This window comes from Psammomys obesus, unplaced genomic scaffold (genome assembly GCF_907164565.1).
Source record: "Psammomys obesus unplaced genomic scaffold, mPsaObe1.curated_primary_1811, whole genome shotgun sequence".
Classification (NCBI taxonomy): Eukaryota; Metazoa; Chordata; class Mammalia; order Rodentia; family Muridae; genus Psammomys; species Psammomys obesus.
The window spans coordinates 11632335-11652124 of NW_026596091.1; the positions used below are offsets into that span (position 1 = coordinate 11632335).

A 19790-nucleotide genomic window follows, 5' to 3' on the forward strand; every position below is an offset into this window, starting at 1 on the left:
TCCTTCCTTCCTTCCTTCCTTCCTTCCTTCCTTCCTTCCTTCCTTCCTTCCTTCTCTCTCTCTCTCTCTCTCTCTCTCTCTCTCTCTCTCTCTCCCAGTTCAGGCTATTATGAATAAAGCTGCTGTAAACATAGTTGAGTAGGTGTCCTTGTGGTATGGTGGAACATCTTTTGGGTATATGCCCAGGACATGGTATGTACTCACTTGTAAGTGGATATTAGCCATATAATGTAGGGTAACCATGCTGTAATCCCCAGACCCAGAGAAGCGAAGTAACAAGGAGGGCCCAAGGGAGGATGCTTGAATCTCACTCAGAAGGGTAAATAGAATAAGCATTGAAAGTAGATGAAGGTGGGTGGGAGAGGGTATGGGGAGCAGAATGACGGTAGGGATCAGATGTTGGGAGAGCAGGGGTGGGTATCAGGCTGGGAGAGAGAAAGGAAACCGAGAGGGAGCATCTCTGGGACAAGATGGAGACCTGCGACAGGGTAGGCTCCTGGGAGAATATGGGGAGTGACTCTAGCGGAGACTCCTAGCAGCAGGGGACATGGAGACTGAAGTGGGTACCTCTTGCCAGGCAGGATTTCCAGTGGGGGGAGGAGGACCCCAAACTACCCACAAAAACTTCAATCTAAAATTTACCCTGCCTTCAAGATGTATTAGGATAAAGATGTAGCAGAGGTTGAGCTAATGGCCAACCAATGACTAGCCCAACCTGAGACCCACCCCATGACACTTAGTGCCAACCCCTGACACTATTAATGATACCTTGCTATGCTTGTAGGCAGGAGTCTAGCATAACTGTCCTGAGAGGCACTACCCAGCAGTAGATCGAAACAGATGCTGAGACCCACAGCCACTCATTAAGTGGAGCTAAGGGAGTCTTGTGGAAGAGTGAGGGAAGGATAGAAGGACCTACAGGAGACATGAACTCTACAAGAAGACCAACAGAATCAACTAACCTAGCTATGCCCATGGGGGCTTACAGAGACTGATGCAGCAACCAAAAAGCATGCATGGACTGGACCTAGGCCCCTGACACTACAACCAATGGGTAGCTTGGTCTCCATGTGGGTTCCCTAGCAAGTGGAGCGAGGGTTGTCTCTGACAAGGACTCTGTTGCCTGTTTTTGGATCACTTTCTCTTAGCTGGGCTGCCTTGTCTGGCCTTAGTGGAAAAGGATGCACTTAGTCCTGATGTGACTTGATGTATTAGGATGGGTTTTTTGAGGTGAAGGAGAGGGGGAATGGAGGAAAAGGGTAGAACTGTAAGGAGAGGAGGAAGGGGGCTGTGATGGGGATGTAAAATCAATCAGTAAATAAATTTAATAAAAAAAAAATAGTCTGCCCTGAATAAAGATGGCTATTACATGAGATGTTAGTTGGCTTTATTTTTAGGCTCCACTCTCCCAGGTTCATGCAGCCAACTAGAATGGTAATAGCTTGTACCCATTATGCAAATTACTCTATACTCTAAATCTGATTCTTTCTTGGTTTTAGAGACCAGACCTATTAAATGAGATTGTTGCCAGGGCCCTAGGGGAGAATCTTTTCTTTGCCTCTTCTAACTTTAATGGCTCCAGACATTTCTTGTTTTATAACTAATCTTTGCTTCATCTTCTGCAACCTGAAACTCCTTCTTTCCTTCTCTTATCAAGGTACATGATTAGCCAGGTGGTGGTGGTACATGCTTTTAATCCCAGCACTAGGGAGGTAGAAGCAGGCAGATCTCCGAGTTTGAGGCCAGCCTGGTCTACAGATTGAGTTCCAGGACACACGAGACACCCTGCCCTGAAAGAAAAAAAAATGAATAAATGAACGAACATGATTATATTTAAGATTATATATTTTATTTATATAATTTAGGTTTAGTTTATTTACTTTTTGAATATTACATATTCACAGTATTCAGAAGTCAGAAGATGACTTGGGGAACTAGCCTTCAACTCATAGTCTACAAGCCACAGTTTCCGAATATAGATGAGAAAAATGAGTTGAGACTAAATTGAAATTGAATAGATAGCTATTTCATTGGTTTACTTGGGTGTTTTTGAGATCTTAATATATGCTGTGGTTGTTGTATATGTTGAGACTGTATATATAGATGTTTCTTGCCATGGAGGAAGTCAAACTACATGTGTTATATTTACTAATAAGCTAGTATGCAGAAAATCAACTAAATATGTTTGGTAGAGTTAGTATTTCATTGAGGAAATAATGCATTATTGCGCTTTCATGTCTCCTTTGGTTTTGAGACGGTTTTAGTGTGTTACTTAGGCTGGTTTTCGAAACTGGACTCAGTGGCAAAGATGATGTTTCTGCCTCAGCCTCCTGTGTGCTGGGATTACCAATTTACTTTACTGCTGTTAAGTGTTTTTAGAATTGAGTAAGAGTCCACTAGACTAGATGCAGGCTGATGGAGAAGGCTTTCTAGGAAATGAAGTTAGCATTTGCAAATGAGTGGGAAGTGTGTGCTTATATAAGTCGTTAATGTACTGAGAAATTTTAAATTTGGGCTTTTACCCCTTAAAATATACTCAGGTAGCACCCAATTTACCATGTACTTTTTACTTTGACTTTTCTTAAAACAAAGATTCTTTCATAGATTTAAAAGATTTATGATAGGCTATTAAATAAAAAAGTACTTAAGGGAACTGCAGATTAAAACTACAATGAGATAACACTTTATTCTCCCTAAAATGGCTAAAATTAGATTTACAGCCCCAACTGTTGGCAAAATGTAAGGAAGCAGAACTTGCTCTCATATGTTGTTGGTTGAATGAAAAATGGCACAGCTACCTTAGAAAAAGGTTTGTTAGTTTTTAAAATATAAAATTAGACATATGCACATAATAACCATCCCTATACTTCCTCTTCCAAACAGAAAACAATCCACAGAATGTGCTTGATCTGTGTTTTACTAGGAATTGTGGTTATATTTTCTCCCTATGATTATAAATTTGTCTGCTTTTCCTTATAGCTCTTACAAGCTCTATTATGTATTTAGTGGCCATAGTAAGTGTATATAAATTTAAAATGATCACCTCTGCCTGGTGTATGAATGTCTTCCATTATTTCTAGTACTATGATTTGTTTTGTTTTGTTTTTGGAGGGAGGGGAACTTTAAAATTGGCTTTACCTGACGATACAGATTTAACATCTGTCTTGATTAATGCTTGCAATATATTTTTTCTTTTCCTTTCAACTTTTCTTTGCCCTTATGTTTAAACAAAAAAGTTCTTGTGAAGAAACATATGGCTGAGTTATGATTTTTCTTTTAAATGTGTCCTTATTTGAAACATTTATTCTGCATATGTTAGTGCAATTACTGATGTTTGTTTAAATCCCCTGTTTTACAAAGTCTCTTTTCCTACTTCTCTTAGGACATTCATTCTTACTGGGGTAGAGTTGGGGGTGTGGATGTGTGGGGTCCACAACTGAAAGAGGTACTCTTAGGCATCTAATGGATGGAGACTAGAATGTTGCTAGATGTATGTAGAAGATAGCCCTCTAACAGTCAAGAATTGTATTATTTTATATGGCAGTAATGCTAAAGGTGAAAAACCCTGTTTTAGATAAGTTCTTTAAATTTTTCCATGTAGCATTTTTAATGGCCATACTAGAGAATAATTTGGGGTTCTTTTATTATAAAGAATTAAGCGATAGGAAATATGTCAGGCTCCTAGACTCTGCATGTTTTCTGTCACATATTCCTTGCCTGTACCTCTCTTTTACTAAGCTGTCTTTTAAAACTAATTATTTAGAGGCAGGTTCTTACTATGTAGCCCTTGGTGTCCTACTCGTTATGTTGATCAGGCTGACTTCAAACTCAAAGGGATCTGCCTGCCTCTGCCTCCTGAGTACTGGAGTATAAAGGCGTGTGCCACCATACCCAACTCACTAAACTATTTTTTAGAGGTGTTTTTGGTGAATAGTAAAATTAACTAAAAGCACAGAGGTTTTTCATACACCCCATCTTCCTACATGTACAGCTTCCCCAGTTGGCAGGACAACTAAATAAGCACATTGTTATTAATTAACCAAAGTCCCAAGTTTACATTAAGGTTCACTCTTGTAATGTTCTGTAGATTTTGACAAATATTTATAAACATGTATCTGCCATCATAGCATCACAGAAAAGTTTCACTATTTCTGCATGTTTCCTTCCCCCAATCCTTCTTAACCCTTGACAACCATTGATCTTTTTACTACCTCTGTGACCCAACCCCCTAAATGTTAAATAGTTGGAACTTTACAGATAGTCTTTTCAGACTGGCTTCTATCACTTAGCAATATGCATTTGTGCTTTCTCCATTTTTTTTCTCATAGCTTGATAGCTTATTCTTTATTAGTCCTGAATTTGTATATCTAAACTACATTTTATCCATTCACTCATGGAAGAACATCCTTATTTACTTCTTAATTTAGATAATTAAAAATAAAGACTTATATGCAGGTTTTTAAAAATATGGACATATGTTTTTAATCATTTGACTAAATGCCAGGGGTAGTAGATCTTATAATATGAGTGTGTTTAATTTTGTCAGAACTGCAAGACTATCTTCCAGAGTAGCTCTATCAGGTTTCATCCCCACCAGTAGCAAAGCTTTACTTCTTTTACCTGTGTATTATTTAGAAGGGTGCTTAATTTCCAAACATTTTCAGATTTTCCAGCCATCTTTCTCTTGCTATTATTTGTATGGTTCCTTCCTGGTCTAAGAACCAGCACAGTATGATTACTATTCTTTTTAATTTGTTGTGATATTGTGCTAGAATGTGGTTCCTGTTTCTCTATTTTTTGTGAATGTGGTCTGTCTGTGCAGCCCTGGCTGTCTTAGAACTCACTTGACAGACTAAGGTGGTCTTGAATGCACAGTGATGCTCTCGCTTTTGCCTCCTGAATGCTGAGGTTAAAGGAGTGAGCCACTATGCTGAGCTACAGTGTTGTTCTTAATGAATGTTCCATGTAAGCTTGAGAAGAATGTATGTTCCGTGGTTGAATGAAGTGTCATATAATGTCTATTATATTCAGCAGGTGAACATACATACCTATAAACAAGTGTACATTTCTTTTTAAAAAAAACTTTTTATTGATTCTTCATGGATTTTACATCATGCACCCCAGTCTCACTCATCTCCCTGCCCTTTTGTGTCTGCCCTCTACCCTGCAACCTTCCCCCAAAATAAAACAAAATAAGGTAGGATATTAAAAGAAAAAACCTTGTGGAAGCTGTAGTGTATCACAGTGTGTCACACAGTGTACCCTTTCATCCACATGTTTTTACTTGGAAATGTTGCAATGAGTCATTGGTTTGGTATGAGGCCCCTGGCTTGTGCAACTCTATCGATATTGGAGCTCCAGGAGTGGAGACCCCTCTTGGATATCCTGTTGTCCTGTGTCATGGAGATCCTGAGGCTTTGGATCTGAAGGATGCCCTTTTTTGTGCTTCAGCAAATCAAAGATGGGGTGGGCAAAATCATAGCCTCGGATCTGGGCCTGGGAAGTAGCTGAGTTGGTCAGCGCCCCAGTTCTGTTCCTGCACCACCAGGATGAGCTCTCCAGCACTGCCCTGGCCAGCTCATCCAATGTCAAAGCAGACAGGGGTCAGAGCCAGCTTTCTTGTGCTTACCTAACCTTAACCCTCAGGGCTGCCTCATCTGTGCCAGGGTCATTCCTACTGTGCTGCCCAGGTGTGGGGCAGGGCCAGCTGTCCTGATGTGGTGGCCGACACTCAGCACAGTGGCTCAGACATTTGTTTGGCCGTTGGTGGTAATTCAGGCACCAACACACACCCAGCTGCATCATAACCATGGACCCAGACATGGCCCTTGATGGCAGCCCAGACCAGGACCTTACCATTGCCTCCTCGTATCAGCCTGTTCCTCACTGCTCTCAAGTCTCCAGTTCCACCTTCCTCCACGGTGTACGAACCCCTTGGCCTCTCTTTCTTTTCTAACTTCCTACCACATATTCTCTTTCCCACCTCTCCACACATTCGTTCATCATAGTAGTACCCATGGTAGGCACTTGGATGTCTTTCTTCCAGCCTTCCGCGGCCAGTGTCACAAATGCACATTTCTGTGTAAGTGTATCTATACATAAACGCAGTTCTAATGTAAAGATTACAATGATGTAAGTATTTCATTATTGTAAGCTACATATGTTATAGACCTTTATATGGATGGGAAGGGGGGAAGAGTTTTCTAAGTTGTATAATTAAGTTCAGACTTATGGTGAACTGTAAGCCTGAGCTAGAAATGTTGCCAGTGACATTCAGTCTCCCTGCCCTCCTTCTCATATGGGAGAGGATGGCTAGAGAGTACTTAGATTGTAGTATTTTTCTTTTGCAAAGCCATAGGCTCTGTTAGTACTACAGCAGATTGGGCTTTTAAGTTAAACAAATTTTCCTTTGTTAAGAAGGTTAGAATGCCACCCACTGTCTATTGTAGAGTGCTGCTCTGTCCCTTCTCTTTGTCATGGGAAGATTTTTCCCCAGTTTGAGAACCCGATTGGTTCCAGAAAAGTGAACTACTTAAAACTGGGTCCTCCAGAAGCTTTCAACAATTGGTTAATTACACTTGAGCTTCTTCTATCGTTGCCTGGAAACAATTGTACATGTCCATTTCTTCTTTAGTACAGTTATTCTTGAATTTCTCTATCAGCCTTTTCAGTTTTGTGGATATGGTTTACCTGTGACCTCATTTCCTATTTGGGTCCAAGGAGAGTTTTTGATTTTTCACATTGTTCAGCTTTCTGCTTGTTAGTGTGAGCCTCTTAAATACAGCTGGAAATCAGGACTCTGCCCTAAGTTCTTTTTCCCCCTCTGGCTGGCAGTGTGATAGCCATGTGCAATCTCTAGAGGTTCTGTAGAAGATGTAAGCCAGAGTGAGCTTCTTGCAGTCTTTCTTAGAAAGGCTGGAAAGTTGAAATCTCTGAATGTATTTATATATGGTCGGTTGAGCCATGTTTAAAATGAGGATGAGCAGAGTAAGTAAGAACCAGGGAGCAAAGTGTCCTTAAAGGACCCCCCACCACACACTTCTTTAAAGTATAATTTAAATGCCAATTTCAGTTTAGAGGTGAGTGTGTGTTTGTGAGAGGATTTTTACATATGTATGTGTAGACATGACACTAGTTTATCAGAGTTTATATATTTCAAGCAAGATAGAGTAATTTAGAGAATTGTTTTCATAAGCCAAAGATCCATATAGAAAGTAGTTCATGATAACCTAAAAGGGAAGGAAAAAATACTTGAATATATTAATGGTCTAGAGAAAGATTAATGATGTCAACGGGATAGAGTAATTTGATTTAATTTTATTTTCTTATATAAAAAATATGTTCTCATCATTTTCAACTTGTACATGCAATAAGCATTTAGTTATAATGCTGGATCAATATTTTGTGGGATAGGTGAATTAGTCTTCTCTTCAGTTCTTGCCAGAGTCTGTAACACATAGGAAATGCTCATTGTTTGTGTGCTGATTGATTTCCTATTTGAATCTGCAGCCCAAGTGCAGTTTGCCATATGTCAGAGATCTTTTGCAGCACGAATCGTGGACATGATTATTATTACTGAAGCTCATCTTTGTGAAGATTGACAATTTTCTCCAGACACTTACCCCGTTTTATATAAAATTTTCCTTAATAATTAGAGTGTATATTTTATACCAGGACCACCCTTGAAAGTTTTCTACATTGCTTTGAGAAGCAGCTTAATTTGTGAATCAAAGATGACTGAACTGGAAAAGTTCATTTTGATTAATAGTTGAAGATGTGAGCTCTGTGGCTACAGAGTTTTGAAAAATATGAACCTATGATTCAACTTTATGTTTGCATTTTTATGAATAGGTAGAAATCTAAAAACTGAACTTCTAAATATTGGAAGTAATTGATTACAATTATGTAAAAACCAAAGAATGCTGAGTATTACTGAGTATTACTTATGTATATTCTCTGTGCAGGTATGATTTGGTCTCCTGGGATTATGCCTTAGCAAGAAAGAAGTTGGAAATACTCCTGGAAGAAAACTAGAACGATACAGAAGTCACAGCTCATTCTTTTCATGGTTATCAGCCACCTTACAAATATGGACACATTTCCTAGTATATTTCCACCTAGTGGAGACAGTAGGCTTAATCCTGAACCTGAGTTTCAAAATATGTTAATTGATGAAAGGGTACGATGTGAACATCATAAACATAATTATCAGGCTCTGAAAATTGAACACAAAAGGTAACTTAAACTTAGGGATAAAATATTGGGGGTGGATGTAATTGTTTAAAATTTGTGACTGGAGTTTTATTAGCTGAATGTTTGCTCTGGAACATATACCATGTTTTTGTTTTACAGTGTGCTTATTTAACACTGAATATGGTAAAAATATTTTAAATTACTTTGTTCAAATCTATGGTATTAAGTGGGTTGTTAATGTGATCTTTCTTTGAAAGTAGCAAGACATACAACATTAAATATATCCAGGTGGATAAATATGGTTTTGTTTTCTCGTTTAAAATAAAATTGCTTTCAGAAATTACAGTGTTAATTAAATAAAAGTTTATAAAGAAAAAAAAAATAATAGCTGGGCACAATGGCACATGCCTGTAATCCCAGCACTCAGGGAGGCAGAGGCAGGGGGATTTTTGAGTACATGGGTTAATCTGGTCTACAAGTGACTCCAGGACAACCAACGCTACATGGAGAAACCCTGTCTCGAAAAACCAAAACAAGAAAGAAAGAAAGAGAAATAGTTACAAGTTTAATGGAATGTCTTACAGTCAGTCTTTTTTTTTTTTTTTTTTTTTAAGTACTTGTTGGCTTTATATAAAGCAGTGAATTTGAAAGTAAACATATATTTACAATTGATTTTTTTTTAAAAAAACTCAGATTGCAGGAAGAATACGTAAAATTACAAAATGAACTTAAGCGTGTGCTACATGAAAAGCAAACTAACCAGGAAAAGTTCCAACTGCTCCTTGAAGAATTAAGGGGGGAACTAGTAGAGAAAATTAAAGACTTGGAAAAAATGAAACTACAGGTGAGAAAGTATATTTGAATTTATGTAAAATTAGTCTTGTGGTTAGTGGAAATAAGTAGTTTTGGTAAGATTAATGGAAATAAGTTTTGGTAAATGTGTTTCTCTTTATGTTTAATGGCTACTTTGCTGTATCTGTAGTTGATATGAATCCAGTCCCCAACCTCATATTTAATTGTGTAAGTAATGTGGGGGTCACGAAAGAATTGGCAACTTCCAAATATTGATTCAAAATGAAACATTAATGAATCTGAGTTGTTTCTTGCAACGGTCATCTATATTACAATGCATGCTTCACTGCAGCCTTGGTTCTGAACATGTAGTTTGAGTATTTTCGGCCATAAAATACCAATGATCATTGTCTGAAATACCTCAGCTCATATTTGAGAGTGGTGTTTGTAACAGCTAGCAGTGTTTTTTGTTGTAAACCTAATGAAGTAATATATATTTTGACTAAGTACTTGGCACATGGTAGATAATCATAAATGATGGCATTTTCATTCTGATTGAATGGAGGCTCCCTGGGGCAGGAACTTGTTTTTACTATGTCTCCAATGCTTTTAGGATAATGCCTAGAAAATACATATTTGTTGAATGAATGCCATGAATGAATGGGATAAATAATGAATCAAATTAATTGTTCTATTAGTGTTTAATTAAACTGTAATTGTCTCATATATGCCTAGAGTATCAGTCACTTCAAAGTTGTCTAGTTTTCTTTCATATCTGTTGCAGGTTCAGTTGTATCCTTCAAAATGATAGGTTGAAGTCCTAATCCTTTAGTATATGATCATATTTGAAAATAAGGTTTATTGCAGGCATTATTGTTGATGAGATCATACTGGAATATTACCATTTAATATCATCCTTAGTCAAATGTTATTGACATTTTATGAGACAAGATGCAAGAGACAAATGGGGGGATAGAAAATGCTGTATGATGATAGAGGCACCTGTACATTACACCAGCAGAACCCAGGACAAAGCAAGGAAGGATTATTGTAGGTTTCAGAGAGATCATTTCTTTGCTAATACCTTGATTTTAGACTTCAAGCCTCCAAAATTCTTGAGACAATAAAATTTCTGTTATTTTTAGCCACCCAGGTTTTAATTTTGTTTTTCCTGCCAGCCCTAGAAAACTAAGATTCATCTAAAACAGACTTTCTTTGTAGAGCAGATTGTATATAGGGCTTCCCTCTTCTGCTTCTGTACTTTCAGTACTAGAGAACCCTAATGAATGTTTGCTTTGAGATGGGGCCTCCTTATGCAGGCAGAGCTGGTCTGGAGTTATGTTTCCTTCTGCTTCGGGCTCTCTCTCTCTCTCTCTCTCTCTCTCTCTCTCTCTCTTTCTCTCTTTCTTTTTAAGATTGGTCTGCAGGCAAGCCTGTAGGGCATTTTCTTAATCAGTGCTTAATGGTGCTCCTGGGTTCTATGAGAAAGTAGGCTGAGCAAGTGAATAAACAGCACCTCTCCATGGCCTCTGCTGATATCAGTTCCTGCCTCCAGGTTCCAGCCCTGTCCTGACTTCCCTTAATAAACAATGATGTGGAAGTGTAAGCCAAATAATCACTTTCCTCCTCAACTTGCTTTTGGTCATGGTCTTTGATCACAGCAGTAGAAACTGTAACTAGGACAGACCCCCTGGAACTATAGTTGCAGAAGCTTGTAAGCTGCCATGTGGGGCCGGGAACCAAACCCAGGTCCTCTGGAAGAGCAGCCAGAGCTCTTAACCACCGAGCTATCTTTCTAGCCCCTAGTTAACTTTTTAAAAAGTAATACATTATTATTTACAGATTAGTATATATCAAACATTTTCTTTTTCATATTGAAGTGAAGTAGTCTTCCTGTGATTTTGTTTGTATTCTTTGGATGTTATAACTTGCTAAAAATCCTTGGGTCTTATAGCTTGGCAGTGTTTGCTGACAAATGTAATTCTTCTAGGGAAGTTTGTTTTTTTTACAAACATTCCTTGTTTGTTTGTTTGTTTTTAAATATTTATCTGACAAAAAAGAGAGATTTGGTGCTGGCCACTGTGCTTACTGCTCTTGTTGAGGACCCGAGTTTGATGCTCAGCACCCATGTTCATCTCACAGGTGCAAAAAACTTCAGTAAGTTCAACAGCATCTACAAGGAATATTTTAGTGTAAGATTATAAAAGATGATTTTTAAAATATACATTTTTTTTAATCTCACAGTAAAATAAATGCCTCTGTAGCATTTTCTGCCCTATTGGCTTTCATAGGCAAAAGATACAAAAAAAAAAAACATTTATTTAAAAAATGTTTCTGCATCAACAGTCAATAGGAATAAAAGTGCCTAGCTCATAGGGTAAATTGTAAAGATGAAATGAAGTGCTGCAAAGAAAGTCTTAGTGCTTTGATGTATAACACATAATTGCTCTGTACCTGTTAGCTATTATTGCAGGTTAAGGATCCCTTATGTGAAGTGTGTGGAACCAGAAGTATTCAGATAATTGAATTCTTCAACTTTCGAAATGTTTCAGATTTCAGTGATTGAGTGTCTCTAATATCAAAATCTGAAGTCCCAAATCTGGAACTTTTTGAGCACTCATATAATGCAAAAAGCTCCAGCATTGGAACATTTTGAATTTCATATTTTTTATGAGCTTTAGTCAAAAGCGTATCTTACTAATCCGATAAAAGCTTTTAAAAAATCTCCAAGGGTGAGAAATAGCAAAGTTCTGATGACTCAGAAGCAAACTTACATATGAAAATAGCAATGTCACAGATGGATGGACAATTTCCAGGAGCTAAGGACCACAGTCCTGTTAGCATCAGAGCTGAGCATTTAATAAGCTAGAAAAGAAATGGTCCTAGGCGAGATTAACACTTTAGCTCCATTCAGTTGACATTAAATAGCATAAGCGTAGCTATGCTCAGTACCCTAATCCAGTGGTTCTCAACCTGGGGGTCCCTACCTTTTGGGTGTTGAATTACCCTTTCACAGGGGTTACCTAAGATCATCAGAAAACACAGATATTTATATAACAATTCATAGCATTAGCAAAATTACAGTTATGACGTAACAATGAAAAAAAGTTTATGGTTGGTGGATGCCACAACATGAACTGTATTAAAGGGCTGCAGCATTAAGAAGGTTGAGAACCACTGCTCTAGCCCAAAAATAGTGTAAGATAATACAGGTATATAATTTTAAGTCTGTTAGTTTATGTCATTATGTTACTCCAGTTTAGTACTTGAAAATTGGCTACAAGGTAGCAAATGCCTCAAATATAGAAGTGGAAAGTCAATAAAGATAAGAATTATGAGAATCACCATCAGGTTTAAGGCTGTTTAGCAATGCCTAAATGATTTTCCTTATACTGTTGTAATCTGGACTCTAAGGTCCACAAGGTAAGAACATGTTCTTAGGAACTAAAGGCAAAGAGACTACTTGTTAAACATGTTACATAGTGCATGAAGCTTAGTAAAGTGTATTTTGTAATTGTATAGAAAGCAGAATTTGTTAAGTGACAATTTTGGATTTACGGCTGAAAAGATTTACAAGTTCTAGAGTAACAATATATACATGAAAATGTCATAATGAAACCAATTGTTTTAGTGGGGTAGATAATAACATTAATAAGAAAAGTGACAATGACTTATAATGTTGATTAATCAGCTTAAAGATTTAAGGGCCTAGAGAGGTTGCTCAGTCAGTACCATTTCTGCCGTGCAAACATGAAGTCCTGAGCTCTGATCCCTATCCCCTTCATAAAAAGCTGCTGGGCATGGTGATACCTATCTGTAAAGCCAGGTGATGGTGCTGGGGTTTTGTGGGAGACAGGGACAGGTAGAGGCTTGAAGCTCCCTAGCTAAGTTAGTTACAGGTTCTGTGAGAAACCTTGTCTTTAAAAAACAAAAAAACAAAATACAAGAGGTTAAGACAGACACATGATATATGATCTTTTTTAAAAAAGATTTATTTATTAATTATGTATACATTATTCTCCCTGCAGGTATACCTGCACACCAGAAGTGAGCACCAGATCTCATTATAGATGGTTGTGAGCCACCATGTGGTTGCTGGGAATTAAACTCAGGACGTTTGGAAGAGCAGTCAGTGTTCTTAACCTCTGAGCCATCTCTGCAGCCTGACGGATATATGATCTCCACTCCTGTGCATCCATGTACCCTTGCACACACGTGCATGTCATGTACAAAAATGTCAGTACTACTCCAATATACAAAGATGTACAATCAAACCATAGAGTGTGCTACTTGTTTTTTGTTGCCTGCTGTAAAATGTAAAAGAGATTAGTAAAGGAAGAATTCTTGAACAAAAAGAGATAGACTGGATATTTTTCAGAGAAGTTCTCTGCCTTTCCAAAAGGTAAAATTGCTAAATATCAAATATTTATCCACCAGTTGCAGCTGTGTCTTAAGATCTCAGATTGAACAAAAGAACAAAAATAATCAGAGAAAGGATCTTGTAGAGAATATATACTTTTTTGTCTTTTTACTCAAACCAGAAGACCTCTAAGAAGTTTGAAGTATTATCTAGCAGTCTCAGGCAAAGCATAACAGTGCAAATAGGATTATATAGAAGGTCTCTGTGTGTGGACTGTTTAGGGATGAAATCTTCAGAAATTCCCACAAACCCACAAAGCTTTTCAGATATTTACTTGGGAGAAGCTCTGCTGGCTTGTACTGAAATGGATAAGCAGGCACAAAGTAATGGAGGTTTTATAGATCCACAAACTCTACTGGCAAAAGAAAAGGCTGTTAAGCCTAATGGGTTGCAGACATGTGCTCCCTTTCATGCAAAAGAAAGGAATGCCTCAGACAAAAGCCAAGCTCCCAGAAAGCTGAGCCTTGGACCACAGAGGCCTATTTAGGCATTGAAACGGAATCAGTGGGTCTAGCACTTGGCTACTGCATTTCAGAACTATTTATGCATAACTACTACCCTCTCTTTTTCCCTTTCAGTCCTTCTGCTCACCTTTTTTCATCCATACTTCTGTCTAATATATCCTTATGAACTTTTTTCTCCCTGTTTCCCAGGGACTTAAAAAAAAAAAAAAAAAAAGACATTTACTGTGGTGTGGTCCTGCAGTGAGAATTTTTATCAGCTTCTGTGAGTTTGAAAAAGTTATTTTGGGGCTGGAGAAGAGCACTGGCTCTTCTTCCAGAGGTCCTGAGTTCAATTCCCAGCAACTACACGGTGGCGCATAACCATCTTTAATGAGATCTGGTGCCCTCTTCTGGCTTGCAGGCATACATGCAGGCAGAATACTGTATACACAATCAATCAATCAATCAATCAATAAATAATCTTAAAAAAAAGGTTTTGTAAAAATATTTTCACTGACTATTGATTCTTGGTTGATAGTTTCCCCCCTTTAATTTCTTAAGGATGTTGTTTTATTGGTTTCTCATTTATGTTTCACATAGCAAGGTCTTTTTCGCCTTTTTTGCTCTTAGCTACTTTTGAACAATTTTTTGAAGATCTAAGTTATACTTAAGTGTTAAGTTAGTTTTCTCCTGTCTTACTGAGATTCTATTAACTTAATTTTAGTCTCTCTCTTTTTTTTTTCCTGTATTTTGTTTCACACAACTTCTATGGCTTGCATTTTACTCATGTTAATTGATGTTTTCTTCTGCATTGTTTATTCTAAATCCCAGGCAGTATTTTTTTCAAATTCAGAATTGTGAATCTCATTTCTGTAATTATGGTCCTTTAAATTTTTCTTATCTTTTAGCCCATTCAGTCTCCTCTCTAGTTTTTGAACATGTGGGATTCAGTTATGGTTACTTATAACAACTGTTTTAAGGTCTTTTTCTGTGACCTTGGAGTTGTTCTGCCCAGTTCATGAACCCCAAAAGACCAGGAATAAACAGACTCCTGAGCCCCTTGCTCAGGTTAGTTGGGTGATATATATATTCTGGTCCCTCCCAGCATGCCCAAGGCAAGGGCGATTCTTGCCTGGCAAGCATCTATTGGTCAAAATGCTACATTTTTAATTGATGGGCTATAAGAAGGTCCCCAGACCATAATGACCTGGTGTCCCTCCCTAGGGGGAATGGGCCGGTTTCCTAGCAACTGTATCTCTAGTGGGTGGGGAAAGAATGCAGTAAGGCGGTCCTTCCCCTTAGGGCATTTCTGGACTTCTCCACCCACCTAGTTCAGGCCTTAATTAATAGCTGATTTTTACTTTGTTGAGGTTTGGATGTTTTTGTGCTCCTCTCAATATTCTTGATCTTTGTTCTGGGACACTGTCTAGTCACTTGGAAACAGGTTTATGGTTCTAGGCTCTGCTTTTGGGTATTAGGTTAGAGAAGCCATTAGTATGCTACTTATTCCCACTGCTGAGGCAAGACCTACATGATGACCTACAAAAACTTTGTGAAACGAAGTTTTTCATTGTGGCTTTGGGGAACAGTTATTACTCACAGGCTGTGTGAAGCCCAGTGCTCTCTTCCTTCTCTTCTTAGGTAGTTCTTTTTGTGGCATGAGCAGTCTCCTTACAGGCAGGTTCAAATCAGTGCTGTACTGAGTAGTCTAAATTTCTTGCACACCTCTGCTCTTTGTGCACATTACCCCCTGCCTCTGTTTGCACCTCTAATCGCTCTGTTCTCCTTGAATTCTCCGCTGTGTTCCTTCAAGTTAGGGAGTTTTATGAGCCTCTGCTTGTGTCCACTTTGCACTCCATGCCCTGGGGCCTCTCAGTGTTCACCTTTGTTTTCTATCATTTGAAAATTTGCCTTTTGTCTGGTATTTTGAAAACCATTTGAAATTCTTTTTCTCCATAATTTGATATACCTAGCTTTTATATCATTTTGGCTAGAGGTTTAAACCTTTCATCTTCCCACTCCCCTTCAAGTTATTATCTTTTTAACATCCCAGCTAGTTTCTCCCTTCCTCCTCTTCTCCCAGTACCTACCCCCACTTCCTCTATGTCCCATCCCCATCCGCTCTTCTCTGTTTCTGTAAATAGAAAAGGGCAGGCCTCCCTTGGACATAAACCAAACACTGAATATCATGTAGCAGTAAGACAAGGTATCTCCCTTCATATTAAGGCTGGGTGAAGCAACCCAGAAAGGCTCCTAAAAGCCTTTCGTTTTTAATTAACTCTTAATTATGGAAATCTCCTACATGTACAGGAATATGAAGTGGTGTAGTGCATCCTCATGTATCCAGCACAGTTATCATCCTTGGGCCATTTGTGCTAGTTTCTCTCCCTTTTCTTTCAGTCTTTTGTCACTCTCTGCACATTAATTCAAATAAGACCAGATTGTTTTAGTTTTAACTAATTTAGTATGTATCTTTGTTACATCCTTTAAAAGTGTAACTGTCATATTTTTACCACACTGAAATTTATATTGTGCAATACCTTTATTCATCTTAGTTTAGATTTCCTTACTCTTTCTAGGTTTGCCTGCTTCTCTCTTTTTAAAAAAATTAAGTTGTTTAAAACAAGACCCTATTACTTTATTCTAGTTACCATCCTCCTTAGTATAGCTCTGCTGCCACCTGGACTTGATACCATAAATGATGCCATGCCTGATTTCTCTAGCTTCTTCACATCCCCTCTCATAGCTACAGCTTTTCTCCCACTGAAGCTTTTGTTTTGTTTTTCTTAAACTCTGACTCTTGTAGTATTCCTTTTTCTTTGTACCTCCCTCTCGCCACAGTCTTTTCTCTTCTCTCGTTTTCAGTCTCCCTATATATCTGACGTTTACACTCAGCACACTCTCATCTCCATCTCCTGAGAGCAATTCATAGACCTGAGCTCACACACTTGGCTTGCTGGTGCTGAAGCTTCAACTTTGCCATTTGTGTGTACACATTCATTTCTCTACCTGAAATATCTTTTTTTCCGGTTTTAGTTTTTAATAGCTCTTGTTTGCTACATTCTTGTTGTGTACGATTTATTTGTCATGCCAGAATTTGAATTTATTATGGGAAGATGCATGCTTCGTTTGAGTCTTTACAACCTTTAGAAAGTCGTTTAAGTTCTTTGTATGCATCCATGTAGCTACTTTGTAGGGTTTAGCTCAATTACTGCATGTAAGACACTCAGAATAGAATGGTACGTAAATTATCATACATTACATAATGTTTTATATTTAGAAGACTTTCATTCAGTAGACTGTGGTATTTTGAACAACTGTGGAATGTTGCATAAATGAATGAAACTGAACATTATTCATGTTTTCAAAGAAACTTATATAAATGGGAGCTATATTATTTTTCAAGCCAGCAATTGTTCATTTGTTCTTTTCATTGACTCATGAAACAGGAAATCAGTAGTTCCTGTATGATAGGCTGTGATGGAAGGTGTTGGAAAAATAGTGATGAAGCTTAGCGACAAAGAATCTGCCCATATGTTGCTCACATAAATATTAATTATCACTAAAGAGAGTTCTATAAGAAAGTATGACAGAATAGAGCCAAAATAGTTTTGTTGTTCAGAGCAACAATTAGTCTTCTTTTCTTAAAAAATAATTAAAATTTTCTTTTTTAAATATTAAAGGCATGCATGAGGCATGTCTTTAATCCCAGCACTCAGGGAGGCACAGGCAGGCAGATCTCTGAGTTCAAGGCCAGCCTGGTCTACAAAGATAGTCTAGAACACCCAAAGCTACACAGAGAAACCCTGTCTCAAAAAAAAAAAAAAATTATAGTATAATTGCATTAATCCCCATTTTTATTAAAAGAAAGTCTGAAGAATTTTCTCTTGCATAACAAATAACTATACCTTTATTTTATTTTTAGAAAATAGGCTACCAGTCTTTGTATCTAGCACAATAGACTTAGCTGACAAGTTAATGCTTAACAATGATAAAATTATCAGTGATTTTTTTTTTTTTGTTTGTTTGATTGTTTTTTAGACAAGGGTTTGTCCTGGAACTCACTTTGTAGACTAGGCTGGCCTAGTCCTAAACTGATATCCATCTGTCTCTGCCTCCTGTGTGCTGAGATTAAAGGTATCTGTTGCCACCACCCAAATTAAGCTTATCAGTGATTTTCATTGGTCATATGAATTGGATGTCTCTGATATTTGATGTCTCTGATATCAAGATTGAGATTTCTTAAAGTGTTGTTTCAGGGATTGATTGGGTTTATTATTTTCTTTTGTTTATTTGTGTGTATGTGTATGTTTGTGTGTGTGTGCATATTTTTACATATTTGTGGGAGCACGTGTGAAGAGACGTTCGTGTATGTGCCAGTGCATGTGGAGGCCTGAGGTTGACCCATCCTCAGTTGCTTTTGTACCTTATTCATTGAGATGAGATCTAGGTCAAATCCAGAGGTGGCTGACACAGGCTAGTCGTGCTAGTCAGCTTGCTCTGGGGGGGGGGGGGGGGGGGCTGTCCCTGTCTCCATCTTCTGAGTCTGGAATTATAGGCAGTTTACCACACTTGTGGCTTTAATTGCTGGGCTATTTCCCCAGCCCTGATAAGTCATATTTAATGATTATAAAAGTTAACCAGTGTTCAAATGCCTTTAATAAATATTTGTCATAGAAGAGACTTTTCAATAGGGAAAATTTTTTATTTTTGTTTTTATAGTTGTTTGTATTTCTGGATATATTAGGTATTAACACCACAAAAATTGGAATTGGTAAAAGCCCAAATACAACAAGAATTAGAAGCTCCAATGCGAGAACGTTTTCGGACTCTTGATGAAGTAAGTAATTAAGGAGAATAACTGCATTCATTGTCATATCTTCATGAAAAGCATTCTTCATTTACCCAAATCATCTTCATGGCAGTCCCTGCAGTGGTCTCTGGGATGTCATAGTGTTGGCTTCCATTATCTCTTTGTTCTCTTTTCTTTCATCTAGGTTGGTCTCCTGATGTTTGTTTGACGTTGAAGAAATGGTGTGATTCAAGAGTCTGCCTCAGTGCTATATCTGCTTTGGATATATATATGTATATATATCTCACTGTATCACTTTTGGCTGACTCCTTAATCTCTTGTAAATCTGCCAAAATGTTGCTTTTTCACTAAGCCTACTTTGACCACTTCCTGTCCTGTTTCCCCAGTTATCATTACAGCCTGCTTTCCTCCCACTAGTTAAACTTGTGGATTTTACTTCCCCCTCTATTTTACTTCTTCTGTATTACCTGTTATCTTCTAATGTGCTAATTTGCTTAATTACTGTGACTTTTGTTTTAGTACTTTTAGAATGGAAGTTTCATGAAAGGAAGAACTTGTTTTTTGTTGACAAGTTCCTAAGAACAGTTTCTAATGTACAGTAGGTGAAATGATATTTGTCAAGTGGAAGGGTGTATTTCATGCATACTGGATTTGCTACTTCCCCTGTTGCTTTTGTAAACTACCCCAACAAAAGGAAACAACTTAGAGAAGGAAGTTACTTTGGCTTACAGTTGAAGGCCCCATCCATCATAGAGGGAAGCCTTGGTTGCAGGGTCCCCAGGTAGCTGACCTCCCTGAATCTACGACCAGGAAGCAGAACACGATGAATATTTGTGCTAAGTTCCCTTTCTCCTTTTTATTCAGCCCAGGCCCCAGCACGTTGAGCACCTCACTAACAGTCAGCCTTCCCACCCCAGTTGTCCTCAACTGCCTAGTCCCCACAGGTGCTCACAAAAGCTAGCCAGATTTAGACAATCCTTCAGAGGTATGCTTGGAGGTGTTCTCCTAGATGACTGTCAAGTGGGCCGTCAATAAGAACCATCACACAACCTCAAAAAGAAAAATACTCTGTATTTTTACTGTGTGTTGAGACCAGATTTCTTATATTATTAAATCTTTAATAAAGATG

The 19790-nt window shown here is 37.9% G+C and overlaps 1 protein-coding gene across 2 annotated transcripts in view; it reads left to right on the forward strand.

Annotated features, from left to right (window-relative positions):
- The window catches only part of Cep83 (centrosomal protein 83), a 106515-nt gene that overhangs the window by 23643 nt on the left and 63082 nt on the right, over window positions 1–19790 (forward strand). For both annotated transcript variants that reach the window (XM_055627918.1, XM_055627917.1), the window contains exons 2-4: window positions 7965–8235; window positions 8887–9037; window positions 18596–18688. In XM_055627918.1, coding sequence (XP_055483893.1) covers window positions 8066–8235; window positions 8887–9037; window positions 18596–18688 — 414 coding nt within the window. In that variant the 5' untranslated portion in view covers window positions 7965–8065. The remainder of the gene's footprint in view (window positions 1–7964; window positions 8236–8886; window positions 9038–18595; window positions 18689–19790) is intronic.